General features: G+C 40.6%; 1 protein-coding gene across 4 annotated transcripts in view; it reads right to left on the minus strand.

Annotated features, from left to right (window-relative positions):
* The window catches only part of NCAM2 (neural cell adhesion molecule 2), a 1,850,180-nt gene that overhangs the window by 685,108 nt on the left and 1,138,291 nt on the right, over positions 1-26,781 (minus strand). For 2 of the 4 annotated variants that reach the window (XM_069636392.1, XM_069636394.1), the window contains exons 9-10: positions 12,071-12,148; positions 9,555-9,705 (exon numbers count right to left, since the gene is read on the minus strand). In XM_069636392.1, coding sequence (XP_069492493.1) covers positions 9,555-9,705; positions 12,071-12,148 — 229 coding nt within the window. The remainder of the gene's footprint in view (positions 1-9,554; positions 9,706-12,070; positions 12,149-26,781) is intronic. The other 2 variants (XM_069636393.1, XM_069636396.1) reach the window with 1 other exon arrangement.

The raw sequence follows: 26,781 nt of genomic DNA on the forward strand, positions 1-26,781 counted from the left end.
GATAAATATTCACAACCTTAATTGGTTGAGTACTCTGAATGCATTCATTATTCATACAGTAATATTATGGGAAAAAAAATCTTTATATTTCTATTGTGAAATATATTGCATTGTCTTTCACGTATGTTATTGTGACCAAGCAGATAAAATCAGGCACACATTAAAGAAATTAGGTAAGTGATTTTGAGTTACCAATCTTTCTATCTATATTGTTTTGAATAATTATTTTTCTTACAATAAATAATTTACAGAATTGTTTATGAACAGTATTAGTGATATTAACAAAGAAAATGTTGATAATATTGTATGAAACAAACTTGAAATTCAAGGAAAAAACTTAAGTTGCAGCAACATTAAGGTGAGAACTTAATGCAACAAAAGCCATACAATGCACTTAAAGCCACCATAACTTTGCAACCCCTGTTTTGTAGACAATGACCACAATGCTGGCATCCCTAATCACATCACTGATGACGTCAGCTCTCCTCTCACCAGTGGCCAGAGTGTACTTCCTGAACATAAACACAGTTTTCTTCCAGTTTATGGATGGTCCTTCAATTGCAGACCCTGTCCTTGGACAGACAATGCTGTCTCTATGCTGGATTCTATTCTTCTCACCATGACAAGGCTGTGCCCTGCTTCTGCCACTGCTGTTGGACTCAATTTGCACTCTATAGCCATTTAACTTGCCTACTCCCTTTAATCTTGCCGTGGGTGGTGCAATACATACTGCACATTGTACAGATGTTTTTTTTGTTTTTTTCTTTTTAGGAAAGATCATACAATGATGTAATTCCTTTTAGTAGTATTTTATTTTAGATTATTTGAATCTTATGAATAGAAAACCGTTTAGATGTAAAGTAAGAAGTACACATACAATTTAGTTTATAGAAGAGTTGTTTTTTTCTCTCCAATGATTATTTTTTTCACTAAATGATTAATATTCACAACATTAATTGGTTAAGTACTCTGAATACATTCAGTATTCATACAGTACTATTATGAAGAAAAGAATCATCTTTATATTTCTATTATGAAATATATTACATTGTCTTTCACAGATGTTAATGTGATCAAGGATACAAAATGAGGCACTCATTAAAGAAATTTGGTAAGTGATTTTGAGTTAAAAAATCTTTATATCTACATTGTTCTGAAGAATTATTTTTCCTTAAAGTAAATAAGTTATAACATTTTTATGAAGTGTATTAGTAATATTAACAACGAAAATGCTGATAATCTATATAAATAAAAATGTAAATGTTCATTTGTTCAAAACCTCAAATCTCCAAAAGTTCTTCACCGATTGCTTTGAAATTTAGACGGTGTCCAGTTACAGGATCGATTACACAAGTACACAAGTGTTTCAGAGCGCGGCTAAGTAAGGGAGGGGAACAAGGGAGAACACAGCACAACATATAAACCATCCTTGAGAACATGCAAGTGAATGTGAAAGGCAAAAAGGAAAAAAGTGCATGGAAGGGGGAGAGTGGAAAGTGCAGAGCCGAGGAGAGCAGATAAATAAAATAAATACAAATAAATAGAAAATGGAAGCAAACTGTGGTAGTGCAGCCAGCAAGTGGCAAGTGCTGTGTTTAAGGCAGCGGACTTGGTAAGTCTGAATAAGTGCAGAAAAAGAAAAAAATGGGGGGGGGGGCTGTATGGGTACAGATACAATCCCCAGTGCAAGGGGTGGCCAGGAGGCAGTGCAGGAAGGTGGCAGGGTGAACAAGTACCTGGGCCCAGGGGACAGAGGGTGGCCAGGTGCACAGTGCCAAGAGAGCAGATCAGCAGGGTAGAAGGGGAGCAAAGTATGCCTATACTGAATATGTTATTGATTCTTACTCTGCTTATCATAAGTTTCTTAATGAAACACGATACAAATTACAAATACTGATTTTCAAATTTGTTATTCTTTTCTCACTCATTTTAAGATCAAGATGTGATGATTTGTAATAAAATCTACTATAATTTAACCAATATCCAACTAATGGATGACTGTACTCTGACAGGATGCAGGGTGAACCTTGTGGAAACAGGTATGCATTTTCTGGAAACCCATCAAATCAAAACCTTATCAATGAAACATTCTGCATTTTGTGATGCTGCATTTCATCACTAAATGGTTTTGTCACTCTTTTCACAATAGTATCTATTTAATATCTATCGAGCCACCATAGTCAGTCCATTAATGAAGTCTTCCAAGAAAGAAAAATAGTTTATCCATGTGGCTTAATTAGGAGGAGACTGATGACAAGTTTCCCTTTTGCATGTGTTTCTATAGTTATCGCTTTACAATGTGTCTTTCGTGATCCATCAAACATTGCATTCTTAAAAAAATCAAATGCAATCAACTGCCAAGCAATGCTCATTACTATTTTATTAATCCAGTGTGAGCTTGCCCATGATTTGTGCAATACCAGAAGTTCCAAAGTGAGTTTCTACAGACATTCTTGAAGGTGTGAACCTTTCAGATTGAAACACGTTTTGACAATTGTATGTCAGAAAGGACTGAAGCTGCAGAAAGAGAACAGCATGACTGTCCCAACAGATGGAGGTACTCTCTGATGATCCCAGTGATTAAAGCAACACTCCTAGTCTTTACTTGTATTGATTTTAATTTTGAAACACAAATAGAACATGTTAAATGTGTAATTTTATCTTAGTAAGGGTGGTCTGATAAATATAGCCTTAATTTAGAAACCTAATGCCACAAGTTTCATAAAGACATGTACACTTCTGCGTCAGTCTCCTGATCTGCAGTCACTGCTCCACAGTGACACAGAGCAGGATCTGTAGGGTAACTATGTATGTCTAAAAGCAGGCACTAATGTGTGGTAGTTTTACATAGGGTGCTTTGGCCAGGACAATATCAGACTTATATCAGAGGGACACTCATGTTGCCATTAACAGTACCAGATGCACCAAGCTTCACACTCTATGCATCACAAAATCACACAATAACCAACCATACACAGCTTCCGTGATTCTGTAATTCACTTTATATATTTTCTGAAGACCATAAAAAAACACACAGAGAGCAAAATCACGATACATGTAAAACAGTGGGAAAAAATCATATTCTAGCTTAGCGGCTAATACTGTTTTCACAACTTGTCAATGCAGTACGTTATCTTTGCAGGTATTTTAGTATCACAACCCCTCGCTTCTTCCACACCAGTCAGAAACCTCTCTTCCACGCCCAGCAAAACTGACTTCTCCTTTGGTAAACTTTGCAAAGCACATGCTTTTTATATACAGCATTGAGATATAACTGTTACTTTGGAAGTGTGTCAAACTCCACTTTTCAACAAGTGGCTATCTCCTTACAGGAAAATACATGTGTTATCCGGTGGATGAAAAAGAAATGGCATTTTCCTTTTCGGGCCTAATCTGACATATCACTAATTAGGGTAAGGTTATCTCTAATAAGTTATTTCTCTTTATTTGGCACTTATGCTTCCCAAGAGATCTCTGTGACTTTGTTTACACGGCAAGACATAAGCCGCTCTCCCTTCTGCCTGTCAGCACCTAGCGAGGACCTTGCCTGTCTCCCTCCTTTCTCCACTGCAACCATCTGCAGCCTCCCAGCACAGCAGTCAATCAGCACCCTTCTTTTTTTGTTGTTCTCTTCCGATGGCTCTTTGCACAACTTTGTTCTTCTTGTCCAAACTCCTTCCTTCCTTCTTTATCTGGATTCATATCCTCCCTTCTTTTCCACCCACTTTGCATATATCTTCATAAAGAAAGCATATGATCTTAACATCCCCAGTAAATTTCCAGAATACTTTCTGTTTTCACCTTTATACAGTTGTTCAAACCCGGATAAAACTGCAACATTTTCAACCTCTGTTTCCTGCAGCTTTGTTCTCAAACAAAGCATTTTTAACAAAATGCATTCTGCTGTCTGCCACGTGCACTGCAGTTCAGCTTCAGATTTACCATTTTCTGCATTGATTTCTAAAACCACATTACTGTGTAAATGGTGACTTTTCACCCATGGCCTGCAGTGTTTCCTTCCAATTACTAATAGTTTAGTTTGTTAAGGTTATTGGTTAGTTGGATATTAATTAGTCAGGTTAATTGTTAGTCCATACACAACCCTAATCTTTGCAATGCTAAACCCCCAAATTACCCCTTCTTTTGGTTTGGGATGGTTTGCATCAGTGCCTCACATCAGCTCTTATTAATTTTACATTGTTGCTTACTTTCCCTATTGAAATCAATGACAATGTTGAAATTAGTGCACGGTTGAAATTCATGCACTTATCTCCACAGATGAAAGCCTACACGTACCCAGTTTGCCAGCTGCTGTGACACCAAAGTCAATGCAGGCAGAGGTTGCATTTAAATATGCACCTCTGAACCAAAACCATACTAATTGTGCATGCTAGCCATATGGTGGCTGGTTAATCACTACGAATAAGCCATACCTAGGTTTTGGTATGGTGGATGATATCACACAAAATTATGAAAGTCACTTCAGATTTGTATCATACTGATGTCAGCCCCATGAACTCAGGCCAGCTAGGAAAAGACAATGGACCTCATTACGAGTTTGGCAGTAGCCGTGCCCTTACTAAGGGGACGGCTACTGCCAAACTCGCTACCGGCACCCGCAAATGGGCCATTACCGGCCCATTACGAGTTGTATGGGCCGGTAATTGCCCATTCGCCGGTGCCGTTATGGCCGGGCTCCCGATCCCCATTCTGGGGAGCATGGTTGCACCAGCAGCTTTTATAACGGTGCCGGTGCAATTGCGAGTTCTGCTTGCGGGTGCCGCTGTGCACGCTTGGTTAAAACAGGCCATGCAGAGCGGCACCCGCAAGCAGAACTCATAATGTGGCAGTATGATAATAATGGTGCCAGTAGCACTACCGGCGCTGTTGTTGCCTTACCGCCACATTCATAATGAGGCCGTATGTGTGTTACAGCCAGACTGCCTTTATCTGCTAGGCTGGGGAACACCTCTCCAGCCCTGAAAGTCTCAGCAGGATGACTCATAGGAACAATGCTTCAAAGAAGCACAACCATAAAAAAAGAGGAATCTGCACATTATTGTGCTGCATACATATGCACCTATAAGAAGCAAGCTTTGGATGAGGGTCAGGGATAGAACAGTCAGACAGAGCATGAGAGAATCGAGGTAGGGTTCCATCATCTTTGTTTTCAGTGGGCTTCACATTCCTTCCTGTCTCCTCCACGTTCTGCAGACCAGAGCATTTTGTTTATGATAAAAGAAGGCAAAAGACACTTGTCATCTTGGCACAGTTACACCTTAAAGCTGGCTTGCTTATATCTCCTGTGACCTTTTTACCTTTATAGGAAAGGGGCCTCCTACTTCTTTTTTACTTGAACTTTCAAGATGAACAGAGACAATTGTTTGCACCCTGTTGGGAGAGAATTCCTTTCTAAAGTGCACCAGTTGTGAGGTGAAGGCAGGTATTTCCTAGGCAGGAGGAAGCCCTGTCCCTTAACCATCCCCTGGGAACATTGGTGGTGACTTTTGTTGGACAAAGGGACGCAATTTCTGTCAGCTACATTGGAAACCAAGCTCCTTACTGAAGGTGAAGAACTCTTGCAGGTGCCAGCTGGCCTTTGTGGACTGGGAGTGAAGAGGAAGAGGACAACTCTTGTCCCTGAGCCCCTGGATTGGGACTCACAGCACCAGAAGATTCCTGTTTTCGGCCATTTGAACTGTCCCTCACCTTAAGTCAAATGCCTTCAAACCTTCAAGAACTGTGCTGCTACCTTTTGCACTCTCTTTGAATCATCTGAAGACTGTATTGCTGCAACAAACCAGTGTGCTGCCACATATCTCCTGCAGATAGTGTCAGTTGTTGGCCCGGACACTAATTCACTGCTTTGGAAGTCTTACAACTGCTGTGTCATCAAACAAACACCTTGAACCAATAGCATCTTCACCATCTACCCATGTTTGACAGTCAAACTGATGCTGGTGGCCACATCAAATTCCACCAAATGAAATTTACATGGAACCACATGGCACTTCACATATCAGACCCAACTGAACACCGACTTTCTAATTGGAACAATGCAACATGTCTCATTCAAACCCACCTCCACAGTGCTGAGAAACACAGTTTGACAATATTGAACCACCAACAAGAGACCAAGGAATTTTTGATAGACCCATCATGATCCAGCCCCAATGTCAAATATTTGGGACCCCGGAAACAGATAAGCCAAGCTTGTTCCCCCTTTGTCTCCCAAGTCATACACTTGTAGTTGGCATTATTGACATTGCTTGCCTTTAACCCCTGCTACAGTACTCAGAGTGCTTGCTACATCTACATTTGCATTTTCTGTATTTGTTCCCTATAAGTGGGTTATAGCTAGTGTTTTTTTATAGTTTGTTATATTGCATACTGCTGCATTTACTTCAAATATATATATTTTATAGAACCTTGACTGGACCTTCTATTATTTTGGAACATTTGTACTAGTGCTGTTTTAGTTGTTACTGTCATCGCATTCACTCTCATTAGCATATGGTCCGATCCTGCCCTTGTTAACACAAAAGGTGCATGAGGTACATCTCTTGACTCCCCTTGTTTCATCTTCATCATTGCGATCACTGTTGGTCTGTAGTAGTGAGAGGGCTCTGTAGGTGGTTTAGCCACTATTCATCCATGTACTCCTGCTTAGCAGTGGTCATTTCAGCACAAAGGTGTAATGATTTTACACCTTGATTTACCTCTCTGCCCCATTTTGATGCAGTGACAAGGCATTGCAGGGGCATACATTTAACATAAGATCACCACCGTTTATGGCTCATTTGTCTATTGAGTGGGATTCATTGTACACCTGCATGACATTATCATTCAGCAGTTCAGCTAATGGATTATCATAAAATCAGTCTCGTTTGTGCACCTGGTGAAGACAGGGCGTATTCCATAGGAATCCATTAGTTAACACCACCTGCATAGCACACGTTTGTTAGGCGGAAACCTATGCAGTTCCCTCGGCACCACTGCAAAAGATTTAGGACTACAGGTGTTTGGCGCTGAACCCACTTGGTAGCAGTCTGTACCACACAGATTCACTTGGTAGCTGTGGCTGAGCAGTCAGACTACCCTCAAGAAGAGTTGAGCAGTATGGGGAGTATACAAAATAGGGCAATTCTTCCCAGCAAGACAAGCAAACACGCAACGAGGCTTAGTGTAAAGATATTAAGGTATTTATTTATAACGAAACATCTATGAAAAACACTATGGCGAATTCACGGCAAACAAATCAAACACAATTACTCTACGAAGAAGAAACGATCAATCCCCCTGGCAATATTTCGACAAGTCTAGGTTCTACCGGTACCACTTATTTTCAGACAGAGGTGTGTACCTAAACCTAGATGACACTCTAATATTAGTTAGGACGGGAGAGAAAAAGATAGGCAGGTTATGAAATCAACACAGTTCAATCCTTCGCGGATAAAATGCAAGGCAGGAAGGCAAGAATCACAATAGATCGTAAAGTTCAGAGGCCAGGCCCACTCGGAGAGAGGCAAGGCGCGATGTCCCAAAAAGTCTCTAGCGGAGATGCATTCAAGTCTTTGTAGCAAATTGTTATCAACAGATTGAACCAGTTCAGAGCAATAAATGAGAAAAGCTTGGAGGCGACCCAACGGAACGGAGAGGATTAAGACACCTCACTCGAACCGATCGAAAGGGAAGCCAGGCGGACACGGTACCTTTTTGTGGAGGGCAGCTCCGGCGGGGGCAGTTGTTCCTGGTGGTGGATGCATGTCGGGTCTTTACCAAGAGTAGAGATGATCTCGTCGTCGAAGAAAAGTGAAGTCCGGTGCACCACCAGGGAAGAGACCAGCCGCGGAGTGCTCCGTCACAATGCACCACCTTTTGGTCGCGATACAGGGGTAGTGGCTATCCGGTTGCCGAGGTGCACTGCACGGGCAATTCGACCACTGCGTCCTGAGGCGAATAAAAAGCAAAGGGGACTGGTTGTTCCCACCAGTCAGGGGAAGAGACTCTCCGGCAGGGAGATCTCCTCTGTCGTCGGGAAGTGGTGAGTCGGTTCCGCAGGGCTCCACCGGAGGTGTCTTCGTGCAGGTCAGCTCAGCGTTACCCTCGTCGGATTCTTAGGTCCTGTGGCGACTTCTGAAGATCCAGTCCCAAAAGCCCTGCTTTTATGCAGAAAACCCCCATTCATTCAGCCTAGCTGTCAATCAACACATGCTAAGTGGTGAGCGGGAAGGCTCACCACTTGGGCCAATCACTCCAGCGTGCGACCGGGGTTGGCAAGGCAACTCGGTCCAGGGTGCCTAAACCCCCTCCCACACCCCTGTGGTAACCCAGACAGAATGGCACCACTTTGGAGGGTCTCTGTACAGAGCCCGCCAAAAGTGGAACAAAGGGCTCGACCTTTGGTTTAGGAGTCACAGAGACGAACACAGACAACATTTTACAAACCAAGTTCTGGCAGAAAATACCATCCGATAAACTTATTTAAGATAAGTAGATCGGTGGTACGTTAGAGATTAACGAGAAAAAGTATCAATCTCCAACAATGGGACGAATCCCATAGGGTTATGTTCGGGGTCGAACATAACAAGTAGTTTCCACTGCCACCAGCCAAAACTCGACGAGGGGGGATGGGACAGTGCCCCCTCGAGTAACAGATCCAGGAGTAATCGAATTACCCCTACTAGTACATCCAAAATAAGATGGTTGGTACCAGTTCTGTTAGTAAATGTAGGTCTAGTAAAGCCAATGGTGATTTTACATGCCCGGGGACACAGTAGTCAGTCCCCGGGTATGGAGTCTATGGTGGAGGTCCGTTAGGACGCCCCAGTGTTACAGCACGTAGGGTGCGGTGTAACACACATAGAAAAACATATGAGACCCTATGGAGTAAAAGACCCCATAGCCCATAGAACACATTGACATTCAAAGGAATTACACACATTCATGTCCAAGAGTGGGAGGAAAAGAGTCTCACTCTTGGCAGGATGGAAAAAAACAAACTCCCGAAATCCAGCAAAGCTGCTGGGGGACTCACTAGGTTAGGAAATTCAGCCTAAACAGAGAATTCTCCCTAACAACGTCCAGGCAGTGGTCCCTTTCTGCTGAGATGAAGAGGAAACTGAAATACTAAAGACAGGTTTGCCTTGCTTTTATTCATGAACGTTTACAATTGCAAGCAGGGGACCCACTAGCACATACGTAGTATCCTTGGTTTGTCCCTTGCATGCAATGTAGTCTTCTTTAATAATAACCCTGATTTGTATCAATGCATTTTTGCACCACGTACAGGACTATATCTAGGGCAAACGTTGTCCTAGATGCATTCAAGAACCATGTTGCACTGGGTTAATTTATGAATCTGTGATAGCTGAATACGACCCAAGAGTACAGACCCATGTTCGACTAATTAGGCGTAAAACACAGCCATCCTGTTATTACATTGCTCCCAGTGTAAGTGATGAGTATCATGAGCGACAAAGTTGAAGATGAGTGCAATGTGTGATTTTCCTAAATGCAATGTTCCAGAAAAACGTAAGTAAACATGAACTCACACTCAATGTCAAGGTGCATACTCTTCTGGTGACCACCAATTCTGCTGGCTGCTTCACAATCATATCTCCCGGAATCAGACAACTTCACATTTTTAATATTCAGAGTTGATTTCCCAAGCTGTCCTTTTATTTCGATACGACCATCCGAGCTCTGTTTTCGTGAGAAAGACAAAGGGATACTAAATTACGTCCGAGTACTTTACAAAACGTGTTGACATTTTCCACCATGTATTTGATGCGGCATATACGTCAGTATGGTAATTGCTGCGAAATACTAGGAGCTGTAGTCAAAACACCATGGCATGTCATACTGATATTACGTGGTTTCTTTGTGACATCATTTCAACCTCCTCAGTGTCACTGGATAAAGCACTAATGTCACTCGATTGCTGAAGCATCTGTGGTAAAATAGCGGGGAAAAAAAAAACAAGAGGAAGCCTTTCTTTTCACTTTGCTATGAGTCCTTATTTCTTTCCTTGTAGAGTAGGATTTTGATGATGCATATGCGATCCCTTTTCATGGTTAGACACTTTTACACTAGTGATCAATTTGATCATTCATTGATGTGCCTTTAAATGGATGTAGCAGTGGCCCAATGTTTATTTTCTATTTTTCCTAGCAACAGGACAAAAGCGACTCTGCCGACTGTGCGCCATTCCCTTCCACCATTTTGGTGCAGTTACTGAATGTTGAAAAGGCGCTGGACAAAAAAGCCTTAAAATCTGGTTTTCATAGTCCCATAATAATTTTAAAAAATATGTAATCGGGTTTGTAGGTTTCAATGCAAGAGCTTACCTTGTAGACCTTTTTCTTTGATGCTGTAGCTGTAAAGAAAGCAGCTATAACATCAAAAACTCACAATGCAACAGAACACATTGGTTGCTGCCATTTGCGTTGATATCATAGTTTGTATCTTCATTGCCACTGTTTAAACTGTTGGCAAGATATCTAACCAGGGTAGGTTATTGCCTCCATTCTCCCCAACTCATCATTTTTCATTTTGGGGTACTTTCTAGTAGTGAAACCAAAATAGAGAACCATACCTAAGAACATGAACAACACTCTGTTACAGGCCATTGTTGCCTCTGTATTCTATTGACTATTTATTTGACATCAATAATACCTGCCATTAAAAATCCCTTGTAATGAAGTCACAGGGCACCCTTTTGCTTCGTGAACCACCCCCTCCCATACAATCACACACCCCCACTCTGACCAAGTGCACTAGAGCCAAAAGAGTCTGGGTCTTATAGTCCCAAATGGCACACACAATAAAGGGTGCACTATTAAGACATTTGACGATCTTCAAAGTCTCAGAACATTGATTGGGGAAGATACATCCAGGAAGAATTAAAGTTGAGTGTGAATATTTAGTGCAGTAATTCATGTTTGTGTACACCCTTTATCGTTGTGGTGTATCATGGCACGATCATAATTCTTTCTATACCGATTTACCAGCAATGGGGTCAAAGTTGTATGTTGATCTGTCTGGCAACATTTTGCAAATCATGTTATTGTGAAACATTAGCAATGGTTAGTTCTGCCACTTGTTTAAACAATTGAAGAAGCCTCACAGCTGTCTTCAATCAGAGCTTATATTGAGACGTGCATAACGATTAAGTATGTTATGTCTAGCATGGTCATATCATTCACTCTGGCATTCTGACAGCTAAATTGGGAGTTTGCGCACAGCATCGTTTTCACTGTAGATTTCATTACATTTTGTATTCCCATGTTCCTCATGTGTTGAATGGAACCATGCACATTGTCTGTTTCACCCCCGTTTAATCTGGATACTGTCTCCTGTGACAGATCTTCGTTCTCTTGGAGAGGCTGCATTATCTCGCCTTTGTTGATATCACGTTTTGTCACACGTTTATATTTTTTAAATGTTGTTAAATAGAAACTCACATGCCTTGGTCTACCCTGCCGTGCAAGTTCAGTATAAATGCAATCAGATAATACAGCAGATTGTGTGTTGTTCCATTGACAATGTTTGTTTAACATCAATGTACAAGAAAAAGTGTGGTCAATTAGGACACTCATAATAGTGGTGATAGTAACATCACTAATACTAATATCGTTACTATCACTACTACAAATACTAACAATAATAATAATAGCTGAAGTACTATTCACACTAGATATATTTATGTTAACATGTAATCTACTATACTTTCCAATCAACAATTGCAAATGTTCAAGTCTTCAAGTGATCAATTAAATGGGCTACTTTACTCGATTGCAACACATGATGCTCGAATGCATTCACTATGATATATCTGAGAGAGAACTGTGCACCTTAAATGCCTTCATTCATGATGTATCCATTAATGTATAACCGAGTCTAGTGGAAGCAGGGAAACATCTTGGACCTGATTCATACATCATATTTCAATTAGATTTTCCTATTGAGAAATGCTTTGTCAATTATGATCCTTGTCTGAGACAAGTGTGTTGTTCCATGCAAGGCAACATTAATACATTTTCCTGTAAAAATATGTTAAATTCCTTACCCTGGTGCATAGAAGCATCTTTTCTTTGTCAGCAGTATTGTGACCATCACCGCTTCCTTTATTCAAAGCACACGTCAGCTGAAAGAAAAAAAGCCGCCCTGCGCGTTGAATATAGGAAGTGATGATTGCAAACAACCAGCAGCAGATAATGGCACTGCCTATGTATGAATGTTAAGCATGTATGCAGGTTAACACAAAAATAGGCAAATGCATGATTTGGCTTGGACGATTCAAAAGGCACATATACGTCTATTATATGTAATACATTTATAGCTTTGTGGACATTGTTCAAATCACCCAGACCCATGCACACCCAGAGGTACAGAAAACACATTCTCTTGAACAGTCCCACTGATAACCAATATGGTTTGGAGTACAAAAGTGTGTTAGGAAGGAGCACACACCTGTGGTAGAAGCCAGATTTGTATAATTGATTGTCGATAGCCAGACCCCACTCCTTTTTACAAATTTCATTGCTCATAAGACAATACTTGTCAGTCGTAGGAATAGGAGCCCATTTTGTGGGACTTGAGTGGTAGTCTTATGTGCATGTTAGTTTCTAGGATAAAGTCTGCCTTACAACCTCTCACATTCCCGAATGTAAAATAAAAGAAGCCGCCTTGCAAGTCATATGCATGTTGAAGGGGGCTGAGAAAACCCAAGAACAACTCTGACTGATGTCTGTTTTGGCACAATGTTGAGGAAGGCACACAAAGTAAGTGTGCATATGTGGTGCTACAATTTGATTGTCAATACTGCTGGATTTTGTTAGCACCCATACACCCCCTGTGCCGAAATAAAATATTTTTGACAAAGGCTGGATGCTCAGGAACGTTTCCAGTCCCCATGAACTGCATTGGATTATGCCAATTAAAAGAATAGACCTGCTAAGTGTGGGTTGAGATTGGTGTGAACCAGTATAGCACACTATCTGGATAAAATGGTCATACTCCAGTTCAGCAAAGAATCACTTTGGTTATAATTTTTCAGTTTCTTTTAAATTACATTTCAGATTATGTGATGTAGAATGTCACACTCTGACCTTTTCTGTAGTGAACATTTCAAGTAAATGGAGTCTACTTTATTGAACCAAACATGGTGTGCTTGGCTTGTTCATTTCTTTTAAGTAGAAACATCCCAAAGGCTATAGAGAAGCAGATGTTATAATGAGGCAAACCTATTCTTCCCAGCCCCAGTGCACCACCATGATGGAAAATGCCTCTAACTTCACAAGAAATCCATGCCTGTATGTAAAGAAAAAACTCGATGACTTTTATATGTGTGCTGTTTTTCATCTCTGTAAAATGTGTCTCTTGAGGACAACAGTCAATTTAAATAATGTTCTTTGCACAAGCATATGCACTGTGTCATTATGTGTTAAAAAAATCCATCTTGTGAAATTAATTGAATGTGTGTTGCCCTTTTTCACATCTATTCTTAATGCTAATGAAGAAGTGATCTATGGTCTATTTATAGAGGAATGATACACATATTGGATTAATTCACATTGCAGATGACCAAATAAAAAGAAAATACATCCTTGCCTGGGCCTTTAACATACATTCCACTTTAAGAGGACACATACAGTTTATAATTCATGTCTTTAAAACTGGAAGGCCTAGGAAAAGAAGTCTGGGGTCAGTCATCTGCCAAAGCCAGAACTCTCATCAATCATCAACTCATTTGATGGGTTGCACCCAAAACATAAAGATACAATAAACATAAATTGAGCTAGAACACATTCCACAATATTCATTTTCGTGGTCTCTCTTATTGTAATTGCGGGATCTGTAAGTTTTTTAAATTTTTTTATGACAATGGATCAAACATGAAGTTTCCTGCCAGGACCTTATCTTCTAAACATGCAATCCTATAGAATAGCATCTGCCCATGTCTTATTTTCATGGTTTGAAAACTAACCAAACTTCAACATTAACAATTAAGTTTAAGTGGATCTCCAATGTACAGAATATTACTATTTTAATCTGTACCAAAATAGAAATGCCCACAACAATTTAATTGTTTTGAAAAGCAAATACAGTTTTGGATTCAGTGAAGCATGTCCCACTGTATTAGACTATATATGATATATTAATATATGTAAACTATTAATACATTTACATCATTTATTAACTTTAATTATACTCTTATGATACCGGAATGTATCACAATTCTCTGGATCTGGCTACCCTAATAAAGGGGTATATCACCTGAAGTTTCAGCATCTGAACAGAACCAATGAGAAAACGTTTCCATTTAGAACTTTCTCTCTCTAATAACAGTACACGGGAACATTTAACATCTATGTAGCCCAACACATAGGATTTAATACAACAGATGAGGAAAATAAAAAAAGACCCTGTTTTTTCACAAATGTGATTTGATCATTAAACTTGTGACCCGTGGAAGCAATATCACTACAAAAAGAGAACTTCTGAGTGGGGCCATTCCATTCTGGTGGGGTTAGAAAGAAATTAGCTTTTCCATTAAATATTGCCAAAGAAAGTATGTCAATTTAAATGATTATTGGACAATATGCAATAATATTGCACTGAAAAGAAATGAGTATGCTTTACTTTAAGCAGAATTAGCTCGCCAAATAGGATAGAGGGCGTGAAAGTGGAGGGGGGTGAACCTATACCTTCAGACTGTATTTTCATATTTGTGTGAATTTTTTATTGAACCAATATTTTGTGGACTCTAATTATGAAAGCACATTTATCTTATATCAACCCAATAAATACCTACAACATCCATATTTACAATAGCAACCAACAGGAACCAATAAATATGGTTGATCTTCTTGTCAATGAGAAGTTGTAATTGAATGTGATGTATTAGATGTAGATGTTCTCTGATGCCATGGTAAGAGAGAACATCCAGATAAATGCATATTAAAAGTCTTTCTCAAATGCACTTTGAGTTGAGTTGGAGATGAAAAAAGTGCATTACATTGTTGGCATCATGTTAAAGCATAATCGATATTATTGTCTACAAAGTATTCCCATATTTTATTTCTACGAATGAAGATGGTGTACATTGACATGTTTTCTCTTCTCTGGGCAAGCTTTCTGTGATTGTTTAGTATTATGGTTGAATTCCACTAAATACATTGAGGGCACCATTGGTTTTGAGTTTCTTGTCCAAGAATTTCTGTGGTGAGATTGTTTCATTAGGATGGTTTCTGGCTCTGTGATACAAACAATGCTAAAGTGTATTTTACAAATCAATTAAAACACCTCACAACCATATAAAGGTTCATCACCCTACAGGTATGGGTCCAATGCTTACAGGTTTTGACTAATTTCTGGAAATTGTACTGCACATTTCTTCAATGGTATAAAGGGTTTTTTTTAAAAATGTTTCAGAATGCTTTTCCCAAAAGTAAAATAGTGTCAATAAACAGGAACGCAGCCTAAAGCAAAGGTAGGGTTTGCAGTGCAGATGTCTCTTTAGTTGGTTTGGTGGTAAGCCATCCAGTATATTTCTGTTAATTAGTTGGAGAGGAGGGTGCCCCTCCAACCCATTCAAACATATGTTATCTGCTATGGTGCATTGCAGCTACTAAGGATTTTTAGAAATGAAACTCTAACATGTATTTTTGTCTAACGTAGTTAAATCACACCGTGCTTAAAAGGACATTTCCTTCCACTTATTTTCATATCTTCACAGGAAAAGTGACATTTTCAAAAGACTTACATTTTGAAGTGCATCATGCAAAGTCGACCATACTTTAAATTTTATTAGGAGGTGGCTTGAGAGAGTTTGCCTTATGCAGGGAATGTACAAGAGTAGCATTTGTTCTCATTTAGAATTTGTGATTGGCTTCGCATAAAATACTTTTATGTGTTTTCATTTTCTAGCGAATGTCCATGACATACACATTAGAATCGTGTGCACAATCAGTGTGTCATTTCCAATGGTGGTTTCTCGTGAGAAGTATTCTCTCAGTGCCAGAAAAAAAAATGACTTTGCCACAAGAACATTTTGCCAGAATATCTTGTAGGAGAATCTCATGAGGAAAAACAGAGTGCCAAAACTCGTTTTAAAAATGCCTGCTAAAACGTACAGAAATTGTGCACATTCTTGTTGTAAACAAAAAAATAGCAACCCAAAACCCATACAGTACAAATTATCTTGAAGGACAAATAATCACTGCACCTTTTTGTAAGGGAAAACAAAGTGTATTGCATGCAAAAAGGTCACACATGGCCCTGTGGAACCAAAATGGCACAGAGCTTGTCACTTCCCAAGAGGTCACAGGTTATATAGCGGTATATCGCAACATTTGGTTACAATGTTTTCCCACCATCCTCATTAGCTACAACCTATAGAAAATGCTAATACCGCCCTATAGTCCCTGGACCAATTGGCCACACACTATCCATACCTATTCCCCTAACACGTGGTCCACTGCATCCTCACTATTGAATCCAGGTGCAGAATTGGTTGTTTGAACTTATGGACATATTAATAAATCAAGACTGTCACGTGATGTACACCCCTCTGATACAGACACAATCAAAGTAAACTGTCTAAGCCAACTCTGCTTTGACAAAACAATAGACATTCTCATTATACCAGATGCCACAGCGCACACAAGCTGCACCCGCTACCTTGTACTAAATTTGTTGCTATCACCTCTGATCCTCCTATCCCAAATCATGGAATTTTCCAGACACGAGACCATACTTACCTCATTCAACCCCGGATGCCCAGTTTTGAGGTGACCGGGGCACCACTCCTGAGTCTGAATTTCAGGGATTTATTTAATTTTTGTTGTACGTTTCCTTGTAATTCAAATGGGATTACCGCTCTTAGGTGAGGGCAGTAGTGTTCTAAATCTCTTCCTTGCCCATTCGGCACTCAAACTTATGCCCTATGCCCGATTCTCATGAATGTGCCCTTCCTGCACTCCCCACAGTAAACATTCTGTTGCCACCATGTCCAGGCCCTACAGCTGGATACAATTAGCGTTCATCTGTGAACAATGGGTGCCTCTGACCTCAGCTTCTCTCCTGGGGAAAGGGAAAGGGATTTTTTTTTGGGAGCTGAGCTAAACAGAGCCGCAGCTCCACATCAGGTCCTTCATTCTATTCTGTCCATTGTGTCGTAGGCCTTCACCAATTTAGCAACAATTCTGCCATGTTAACATGCTGACCTCATTTCCAGCACAGTACCTTTCTGACTCCATCTTTCACCTGTTTCAGCTCCTCCTGCCCACTTCACGCCAGCAATAACTTTGAATATGACATCTAAAGACAGGGCTTATAGTACTATGTGGAACATTCCACACACGGCTTCTCCTCAGAATCCCCTTGCACTCACCTGCTACAGTATTCTTCTCTAGCACTCAGGCGGTTTATTATTTGTCAGCGTTTTAGAATACCTCCAACTTTTTATTATGTAGGTGTCTGGAGGGGCATCCCGAAAGAAGATAGGAAATTCTGCCTATGTCGTAGTTTGAAGGTAATGATAGGCACCTACTTACGACTAGTCCGTTGTTACAGGACAAATACTTTAAGGGCTACAATAGTCTTGTTCGTCATATAGAAATAATACAATTTGCCCAATTCTGGAGCACTATTCATGTAGATGAGTCCTTGGTTTTATCTGCAGCAGCTTTTCATATTTGGAAGGAGATTAGTGTTTTGTTAGGCTGCTGTATGATTTTCCTGATGACTCTATCCTATCCTATTATTACGTTCATCCTTTCATTAGTTCCATGGTTGGTGCAGTTGTAATTGTTGGAATCTATTGTGAATGTCTATGCACATATATATTTGTTATGCATATAATTTGAATGTCAGATTTTTATGTTCTTAAATTTTAAAGCTGCATAATAGTGGATGTAGGTTTTTATAATGTATCTTCGCGCTAAAGGTGTTAATGTTATCTAAACTCAATTTTAATAATTGAACTTAATAATATTGTTGTTGTCAACATTTGCCCTGCAGGTAACCATGTTCTAGTAGGTGAAGAAAGTAGCTATTGTGGTAGATCTGCAATTACATGGGAAACATTGAAAATATGATAAAGTGACTCAGTTGTTTAGTTTCAGACATATCTCCACCGGTACCATTACATACTTGATCTGCCTCCAATCTTGAATAGGCATTTCATTATACAAATCAAAATTGTGGGCATCTTACTCTCAGTACCACATTTTGTACAAGTTAATTTTCCCTATTAGGATCTGCCCAACTTTTTAGGAGATTCCCACCAACTCGATAACTTAATCCATTGGAATAGAACAATTTGTTGCTATTTCAACAGAGTGTAAGCTTGAAATACTACTGGAAAGCAATTACCTAGAATTCCTTGAAGACCATCTTTTTGACAGGAAAGATGAAGAATAATGTTTCATCTCAACCTCACGAGGTCTTCATGGAAACCAGCCAAATGCTACATTGATGCCTTGAGTCATTGCTTATGAACAAGAAGAGGAACGGGCAAGTACTATTTTAATATTATAGGTGGAGTCACTGTTTCATTTGTGAGTCAATCTTGAAAATGACCTTGCCTAATTCTAAGGTCTTGTGGAGTCTATGCAGTGTCTGGGAATTATTTGTGGTGAAATCCAGCAAATTCACTTACTTGATTGAGGCCTGATGTGTTTTGGATATGATATTATAAGCCATTTATAACACGACTGTACACAAGTGTTTTGAGGCACAACAAGACAATTAAGGGAAGACGGAATGAGGGCAAAACATCAATCTTGCTAGACCATGTGTCATTCAGATCACACAAGTGCAGGGGGGAGAACTGCCGGGGAGGCAGAGAGCAATGGAACGCATACATGCTGCCATGGAGGTGGCACATAAATGCAGGGAGCCATGTGGTTGGGAGGCCCAGAGGTATTGCAATGGCAGCTGGTCATGCAGGAGCCTGGTCCCATAAATTCAGTGGGTGGCCAGGCAACCAGTTTGCGAAGCAGACAGGTGCATCAACAAGGGAGATAGAGAGAGAACTCGGAAGCAAAAGGAAGGTCTTGTGTTGCTTCTGGAACTTTAGGTGTCCTGCTCAAGTTTGAGAGAGGCAGGGAGGTTGTCCCAGAGGGATGCCCCAGCCGAGAAGAGAGATCTACCCCCACTGTCTGCCTGGAGAAGTGCGTGACCCTAATAGAGTTGTAGGTGGATGAGCGGAGGGCTCGAGAAAGAAGATGCTTAGGAAGAGAAAGTTGGATGTAGTGTGGTCCCTCGCCCCAGAAAGCTTTGTGGACGATACAGAAGGTTTTGAACTTGATCCTTGCAGCCACCGGGAGCCAGTGAAGAGATTTCAGGTCTGAAGAGATACGACACCTGGGCTTGAAGCCAAGCATAAGTCTTGCATTCCTGTTTTGCATTGGTTGTAAGAGGCAAAGTATAGAGGCAGGCAGATTTAGGAAGAGGCTGTTGCAGTAGTCCAGCCTAGAGAGAAACAGGGTTCTAAAGACAATGAGTTTCTGGGGGAAAGTGAGAAAAGGATGAATACCTCTGAGGAGGTGCAGCTGATAGTGTGACATCATGGCTATGTCAGAGATATGAAGAGAGAAGGAGAGGGTGGAGTCAAAGATGACACCAAGGTTCTTAGCCTCACAGGAAGGTGCAGGTAGAGGGCCCAGGGCAGGTGGCCAGAGTGAGAGTGGGAAGGCAGGAGCAGGTGTCCCAATGAGCATTACTCTTACTGGCATTAAGGAAGAGGTCTTTGGAGGCACACCATTCCTGAATTTCAGACAGACAGTAAGGTATGAGAGAAGGAGGGGAAGAGGCTGAGGTGAGCCTGAAGGAGATCTGAGTGTCATCTGCCTAACACTGAAAGTGAGAACAGAAGGTAGAGATGCAGTGGGCCAAAGGTGTTTGGTGTTTTTGGGTGTTTTGGTATATGCGTGATACAATGGGAGGGAAATATTTGTTCTAAATGTCCCACACTAGTTGTGGGATGGGAGATAATCGTAATGAGTCCTTGTTATATTCAATCTGCTACAAAAGGTACTGCGTATTGACAATCAGGAAAGACAATATTGCAGCAACCAGGATCAGGCCAGGTCTCTATTTGCTGAGGTTTTGTTGATACCCCACAAAACATATTGTTTTTTGTCAACATTATAATCATAACCCTTTGTAGGGACTTTTCATGAAAAGTAAATGCACATGTGATGTCATCAGTGATGTCATCAATGGCATTTGTGATGTCATCTTTGATGTCATGGGTGTTAGTCTTAGCAGTGCACTGTGATGGCACGAGTTATGGTTGCTTAGCTTACCATAACTGGTGAATTTCTGAGGTTTTTCGATTTTAAAAAACACAACATTGCACTTGTCAAACTTATCAAATAATCTCTGGGGAGTTGATGGGTGATGAGGATGTGATGGAATATGGTTGCAAGAAGCAAATAAAATTGGTGTTATTTGCCACAAATGTCAGCAAACAGTTGTGAGAATTTCGGGGACACTTCCAATGTTTGGGGCAGTTTTTGGATGGCATATAACTTTGGCACCACTCAATGAAACTACATGAAATTTTGCAATTATTTTCTCGTCCTGATTCCAAATGTGTTTGCAAAGTTTGTTGGGATTCCATCGAGAGGGGGCAACATTAGAGGGGGTCACAAAATAATGTAAAGGCTTATAAAAGAGGTGCCATTTGACAAATGTACACTTAATTTGGCAAACTGATAATATAACTAGATGTTAATGTTTTTGTGAAGTTTGGAGGGATTTTGTCAAGGGGGGGCAAAATTACATGGGGGGTTCCAATATAATGTAAAGGCTTATAAATGTGGTGCCATATGACAAATCTACACAACGGTTTGCAAAAAGATTATAGATCTAGATATAAATGTTTTTGTTAAGTCTGAATGGATATTTGTGATGTCATCTTTGATGTCATGGGTGTTATTCTTAGCAGTGCACAGTGGTGGCACGAGTTATGGTTGCTTAGCTTACCATAACTGGCAAATTGCAGGGGTTTTTCGGTTTTACTTGTAACCCTAACATCCCTTTAACCTCGTTTTTCACTGAATTTGACAGGTTTTTAGTAGCATAACTTAACCATAACATCCCTTCAACAACATTTTTCATTGAATTTCCTAGGTTTTAGGTTTTTATTAGTGCAACTTAACCATAACGTCCCATTAACAAATATATATATATATATATATATATATATATATATATATATATAAATATATATATATATATATATATATATTGGGTATTTAAGCTTGTTATAAATACTCAACTAAGACAAAAAAAAGCCAACCATTCCTGTAACAGCGCCTTGATGCCCGCGGGCTGTGTGAGTGCTTTAAAATGTAAATAAATAAAATAAATATGTATATACATATATCTCACAGGGCCTGCTGTAGAAGCCCTGTAGTTATGCTGTAGTTGTGGTTAAGTTGCTCAACCGATAGGAAGAGCACATTTTGGGCAGCTTATAACTTCACCCCGCCGGATGTATCCTTGTGCAACTTTGCAAAAAAAGTATATGACCTGTCAGATTAATACTGCGAAATTGGCTGATGTTTTGTCAAGGGGGGCAAAGTTATAGGGGGTCCCAAAATGTGATGTTTTTCCCATAGACACAATGGAAAAAAATACCTACAGCTGAAACCGCTGGACAGAATTTCACCAAATTCACGGCACAAGTGGCGGCTTGGTCCCAAAAGTGTGCTTTTGTTAGTTTGGTGTAAATCAGTGAAGTAGATTTTTTCTAAACAACCAAAAAGTAGGTAAAATAGAAAAGTGATATATGGGTTCAGCCCAAGAATGCACTTCCCTGTTCAGTGCACGGACAGTGCTTCAATTGGGCCAGAGTGTGCCGTGATGTTCGGGACATGCCCGCTGATCGGTAAATAAAAAACATGAGGTGTGTTAGATTTTTGGAAACGCCCTCCATGTTGGATTCGCAGACATCGCTGGTTGACCACGGACATAGCAGTAAAAACATTAGAAAACACAACATTGCACTTGTCAAACTTATCAAACAATCTCTGAGAAGTTGAGGGATGATGAGAATGGGATGGGATATAGCGTTAAAAAGCCCTACAAATAGGTACTCTTTGACCCCTGATGTCCACGAACAGTCCAGATGTCCGGGCAGTCCTGTGATGTTCGTGAACAGATACAATGTTCGGGGACATATATGCCTATTTCTGCATTACAGAGTTGGTGAAAAGCTGTTTTTGGATGGCTTATAACGTTTGTGCCATGCTATCAAATTGCATGGAATCAGGGAATTTAATTCTGGACCCAACTCTGAATGGTTCTGCAAAGTGTGGTGCCATTTTGGCAAGAGGCAAAAAAGATAGAGTGAGGGGGCTTTCCAACATGTTTTAAAGGCTAATAAATGTGATGCCATTTGACAAATCTGCACAAGCATTTGCAAAAAGATTGTATCCCCACATATAAATGTGTTCACAAAGTCTGGAGGGCTTTTGTCAAGAGGGGACAACATTATAGGGTGATATCCACATTTTTAAATGGCTTATAACTTTGTTGCCATTTAATGAACGTGGACAAAAGTTGTTAGACAGATTTGAGACCAAACCTTGAATGTTTGTGCAAAGTCTGAATGGATTTTGTCAAGTGAGGGCTAAGTTTTGGTGTCATAATGTAGCTACAAAAAAGTGATATACTGGTGCTGCCTGAGGTATACTGGCCATGACCACGAGGGACTAGTAATGGGATTAAAATGGGCCTGTATGCCAGGTACCGGCTATGCGATAAGGTTTTTTGAAATTGGGATAGGTTTCAATGGGGAACAAAATTATGCTTGTGAGTACAGGTTGAAATGCTGGATGGGATTGCAGCAAATATGCACGAGGAGTGTCAACAAGACCTACAAAACACGGTTTTGCATATATGTCCTTCATTTTATTTTTTGGAAAGTGTGAAAATGTAAGTACACAAAACAGTGATAACTTTGTTCCACTCAATGAAAATGTGTGAAATTGTGGAATTTATTTCTAGACCTGACTCTAAATGGTTCTGCAAAGTGTGGTGCAGTTTTGTCAAGAGGGAACAAAATTAGAAGGCAGTCCCAAAATATTTTCAAGGCTTATAAATGTGGCGCAATTTGATGAATGTGCATAAACGTTTGCAAAAAGATTTTAGACCTAAATATGAATGTTTTTACAAAGTCTGATGGGCTTTTGTCAAGGTCAAGAGAAGCCACAATCAGAGGGAGGTATCTACATTTTTAGATGGCTTATAACTTTGTTGCCCTTTGACAAATGTGGACAAAAGTTCTTTGAAAGATTTTAGTCCAAACCTTCAATGTTTGTGCAAAGTCTGAATGGATTTTGTCAGGTTGAAATTCTGGATGGGATTGGAGCAAATATGCACCAGGAGGCTCAGCAAGATCTTGAAAGCATGATTTAGCATATATGTCCTGTATTTTTATTTTTTGGGAAAGTGTGAAATGTAAGTACACAAAACAGCGGGCCTGGCTGTCATTATGTAGACATGTGTACTGTAATTTGCTTATTGGGCCATACAGCATGGGCAAAGCAGTAGGTTTGAATGGGAAAACATATTCTGCTTGTGGTTACAGCGTGAAGCTGTGGAATAGATTACAACAAACTTGCACGACGAGCATTAGCAAGGACTTGAAAGCACGCATTTCGAAATATCTGTTGTGTTTTATTTTTCCAAAGTGTAAGAATGCAATTAGAAAAACTAGTTATATACATTTGCTGCCTGGGTAATGGACCTGGTCCTCGGCAAACGCAAATGTGTAAACTGATTTGTTTATTGGGGAATGTGGCATGGCCAAATCCCATGCCTCATGGATTTGTAGAATGTCCATGGATGCAATCCATGAGCAGTAGCTATTGATTACATTATGGAATAGTGGACACTGAACTAAGATGCAACGTAGGTGTAGTGAATAATAGGATTGGGTTGGTTCAGCTGGGGTCATGGTGCAGCATTATGCAGTAGATAATTAAATGATGATTTTAATCTCAGCATGCACTGCTGATAACAACAGACATAAGTATGTGTGGCCCAAAATATGTTTATTAAAGGAGCTTTATAGTTCTTTCATACATGTGAAAAGAGGAATGACTTATATACAGTGATGTAACACCATGAAACATTTTTACTTACACAAATATATTACAATGACCGAAAAATTATGTTAAAGGGATGTTATGGTTACGATGCATCCCACCCCAGGGACTACTCTGCTCCAGTAGTTATCCAGTGGCGTCCCACCTTAGCATACTTTGGCATTTCCCTCCTGGGTACTCATGTGCACTTGCCCATCCGTACTGCCCCTTCAATGTATGCACTTCTCTCACTACATGATGCATATGTGCATTTATAGGAGCACTTTGTACACTTTTTTTGAGATAAGTAAGGGAAATATAGATGGGAAAGATTTGTAGCTTAATATGGTCATAGGGTTTTCTCTTCGCCTTCTGCAGGCTGCCATGTATGGAGCCACACTTTCCCTTTCCATGGTGGCCAGCTTGGAAAAGAATGTTCCTTACTACAGCAGGACAGTACATGTATCCTGCTGTAGGAAGGAAAAAAATACCGGCACCGCCTTGGAGGAAAGGGGAATTACCGCCCTATTCCAAGGTTGGTGGGCAGTAATTCCCCCTTCCTCCATTGCCCTTCCCCATTCCCATGGGAATGGGGAAGGTGCTAATTACGGTGCCGCAAATTGCGGTACCGTAATTAGCACCCTGGTCCCTTTGCGGGTTGCTAAACAGCAGGCGTTAAAGTACCAACCCGCAAAGGGACCTCGTACTAAGGCGGTAAGGGTTTACAGGTACCGGTGCCCTTACCGGTACTGGTAAACCCTTACCGCCGTCTGTGTAATGAGGCCATATATGTGTTAGGTCTCCGAAGGAGAATGACACAAATGACGACAGCAGCTTCTGATAATTTGAAAGCAGGCCAGGCTCTGGTTAAACATTGGCATGAGCAGAAGGCCAACATGGTCGAGTTTACTCAAAACCAGCTAGTTCTAGTTATGGTGCCTACAAGGCAGAGGGCCTTACATGACAAATGGATTGGACCCGTTAAGGTTGTGGGCAAACTTGGAGAGGTCAATTACTTAGTGGACTTTGGCAATCTCAAGGAGGCCCTTAGGATATTTCATACTAACCACCTAAAGGCATATGTATCCAGACCAGAACTTGGAGCTTTGCTCTTATCATCTGATCCAGAGGAGGAAGAGAGTGAACTTCTACCTGACCTTCTCAGGGGACAGCCTTTAGATGGAAAAATGGAAGGACTTAATCTCTATTCTAATCTGACTCTGCGACAACAGGAAGAGTACAACAATCTGTTAAATCAGTTTGCCTCCCTGTTTTTACTGACACCAGGCTTGACCCCTTGGGGCCAGCATGATATCCTCACTAGTGACTGTCTACTGTCAAAAACAGGGGTTACAGAATGTCAGACCACGTAAGACCTGACATAAAGGAAGAGATCAAGAAGATGCTTGATCTTGGGGTGATATACCCATCTACAAATCCATGGGCTAGTCCAGACGGACTAGTACTAAAGGCAGGATCCATGGAGTATAGATTCTTTGTGGACTATAGAGCTCGTAATGCATTCACCACAACTGATGCCCATCCTTTACCTAGGACAGATGAGCTGGTGGACAAACTTGGTTCAGGCAAGTTCCTCAGTACATTTGACCAAACATCAAGCTATTGGCAAATAGTTCTGACAAACCATACCGAGGAGAAAACAGCATTTACCACCCCAAGAGGCCTCTACCAGTTCAAGGTAGACTAAAACATGCACCTGCTACATTACAAAGGATGGTAAACTATATTCTGAATGGAATGGGGGACTTCTGCATGGCATACTTGGATGACATTTCAGTGTTCAGCCCCACTTGGCCATCTGGGATATGATTGAGCAAGCCCACCTGAACATAATGGCAAGCACATGTCAAATTGGTCAGAGCAAAGTGGTCTACCTTGGACATGAGGAAGGGGGGGGTGAAATAATGCCATTGTCAGGCAAAGTACAAGCAGTACAACACTGGGCCACCCCTACTACTCAAACCCAAGTGAGAGCCTTTATAGGTCTCACAGGTTAATATAGGAACTTCATTGAGAACTATGGAACCATAGCATCTCCCTTGAATGTGATCTCCTCCCCCAAATTCCCCAAAAAGTTCAGGTGGAAGGAAGAGTGCACTAAGGCATTTGAAGGACTCAATAAAGTCTTGTGTCAAGTTCCAGTCTTGAGAGCTCCTGACTACAACAAATCCTTTATTGTACAAAAGGATGCTTCAAATACAGAAATAGGTGCAGTTCTCAGTCAGCTGGATGAGAACGGCAGTGAACACTCTGTCTGCTTCATCAGTAGAAAACTGAAGGACCGTGAAACAAGGTGGCTAACAATTGAATGTGAATGTTTTGCCATTTGGTGGTCTTTGAAGAAGCTTAGACCATACTTGTATGGATGTAATTTTATAATAATTCAAACAGACCCCCAACCCTTGAGATAGTTAATGCAGATGAAGGGGGGTGGTCAATCAGCCTTCAGGGATTTGATTTCAACATTGAACACAGGTCAGGGTGCAATCAAAAAAATGCTGATGGTCTCTCCAGTAAGTATGACCAAATGGAGTAAGGATATTCATCCAGGAGTGAATTAAAACCTCCTGTCCCTTAATCGGGGGGGGGGGGGCGAATGTTAGTGAGAATTCTCAGAAATGTGCTAATTCCTTTCTACCTTAGAGAACCC

Source organism: Ambystoma mexicanum, chromosome 7p (assembly GCF_040938575.1).
Source record: "Ambystoma mexicanum isolate Mex_15411 chromosome 7p, UKY_AmexF1_1, whole genome shotgun sequence".
Taxonomy (NCBI): domain Eukaryota; kingdom Metazoa; phylum Chordata; class Amphibia; order Caudata; family Ambystomatidae; genus Ambystoma; species Ambystoma mexicanum.